Genomic DNA, 2,136 nt, shown 5'->3' with positions numbered 1-2,136 from the left:
ATAAAATGCTATTTTTAAATAGGAAACACTTGCTACGATTTTGTAAGATCATGTTGAAAACTAATCCGCAACAACTCTTCTAATATTACATTATAACATGCATTGCTTACAATATAAAGTTATGAGGCCGGAAGTGGAGACTATTACCTTTCTTTGCCACCACCGTATGTTTCTATTACCTGAGACCATTCATAAAATTTGACTAATATGTTCAATATGAAATTTTCGCGTACTAATTTGAAGCTATATCGGGATTGTGCAAATGTTCGTCAAGAAAATACACGGTAACAGTGAACGCTTTAAAATTGTAACACTCATTTATGATGTATGTGAATATATATATATAAATGCCTTTATAAACAATCCTTATCATCTAAATCGCTCAATACGAAAATTGTACCCTATAACTATTGATAAGAAAAAGTAACTTTTATCCTAATATTAACATATCAATAAATACTTTATAACTGTCATATTATGTGGTATAATGATGGTCATATAACTTTTTTACTACGTTCCGCCTTAACGTATTTCAATTTGAAAATACGTAAATCAAATTTGAATTTTCGACTATTTATAACGATTGAGTTCGTATTAAATTGAGAATTGTATAATTGAATTTCTATTTTCATTTGTAGGTAAAAAAATGAAAAGATATGGCCTTTTTACTATGTTACGCATTTTACACATTTTGTGCGTAATATTTGAAATAAAAATATCTAGTATTTTTTAATAATATATTGACAGCCTTTTATATATTTAAACTTGGAGATTTTTATAACAGTAAGAACTCACTAGGTTTATCGAAAATGATATACGTTTGAAAGTACTTTTTTTTTAATAATTTAAAATCGTTACAAAACAATAGTTTCATAAGAATAAATCATTAGTTACAGGGCCGGATTTAGGAGAGGGCCCAGGGGGCCCCGGGCCCCGGGCCCCCACAAAATAAGGGCCTCTTCTCAGTGGAATTTTTTTAAATATAAAACGGGATAATATAATATTTTAAAAATAGATAAAACCACAACTTCAATAAAAATGTTAATCGTTGATAAAGTCATAAATATATAAATAAATCTTATTATTAATATACTTGTATATTATAAATTCATAAAAATAAGTTGCGAGTTTACAAATATAAATTTAAAATCGATTATTATGGACATGTATAGGATAGGATAATCCCGATTAAATAATATTCGTAATTTGGTATGGTTTTAAATATTGATAAAAAAAAAACAAGTTATAAATATACATATACAACTTGTGTATCAAACAGCAACAACCAAGTTATCACCAAAAGAAAAATTTAGAATAGAAAGCTTTATTTCAGTAGTTGATCAATTGATAGTATCATTAACCGAAAGAATAGGTGCTTATGAAACAATTTGTCAACGTTTTGGTTTTTTAAATAAAATTGAAAAATTAGAAACTTCTGAGCTACAATCTGCTGCAAATTATCTTGTTAGCATTTATTCTAATGATTTAGAATCTTCACTCGGTAACGAACTTATACAGTTCGGTTCATTTGTAAAAATATATATAGAAACACGTAAAGATAATGAGCAATGGGAAATGTTTTTATACAGAATTATTGAGGAAAATAATTTACAATGTACATTTCCTAATATAGAAGTAGTACTGCGTATATATTTGGTTTTGATGGTGTCCAACTGTAGTGGAGAACGATCATTTTCAAAAATGAAGTTAATAAAAAACCGACTACGAACTTCGATGACACAAAGACGACTATCAGAACTTGCATTGTTAAGTATTGAAAGTGACATACTTAGATCATTAGATTTTTCTCAAGTAGTTGAAAAATTTGCGGCAACAAAATCTCGCAAAGTGATCATATGAATATATTATTATAACAATTATTATTTAAGTTCTGTACATATATTATGATGATTGATAGTACATATTATAATCTAATAAATGCAATTTGCTTATTTGTTATCTTTATTGTTTCATTACAACAAATCATTGTTTTTTCCTAACCAAAATTCTAGTTATTTGGAATTTTGGTTATTAAATATATTATTATGTAATCGAAAAAAATATCTACTTCTAAGGATGGGTCCAGGGCCCCCACATTCCTAAATCCGGCCCTGATTAGTTATAAAATATGTATTT

General features: G+C 27.3%; 1 protein-coding gene across 1 annotated transcript; it reads left to right on the top strand.

The window, feature by feature from the left end:
• Positions 1 to 262: 262 nt before the first annotated feature.
• Positions 263 to 1,860, top strand: LOC132919011 (uncharacterized). Its single transcript, XM_060980363.1, has 2 exons — positions 263 to 284; positions 1,280 to 1,860. Exons 1-2 carry the CDS (start codon positions 263 to 265, stop codon positions 1,858 to 1,860), a joined length of 603 nt encoding a protein of 200 aa, XP_060836346.1.
• The last annotated feature ends 276 nt before the right edge of the window (positions 1,861 to 2,136 follow it).

The sequence above is a fragment of the Rhopalosiphum padi genome, chromosome 2 (genome assembly GCF_020882245.1).
Source record: "Rhopalosiphum padi isolate XX-2018 chromosome 2, ASM2088224v1, whole genome shotgun sequence".
Classification (NCBI taxonomy): Eukaryota; Metazoa; Arthropoda; class Insecta; order Hemiptera; family Aphididae; genus Rhopalosiphum; species Rhopalosiphum padi.
Note: the sequence above shows the minus strand (reverse complement) of the source record. Positions and strands in the feature narration are given on the sequence as shown.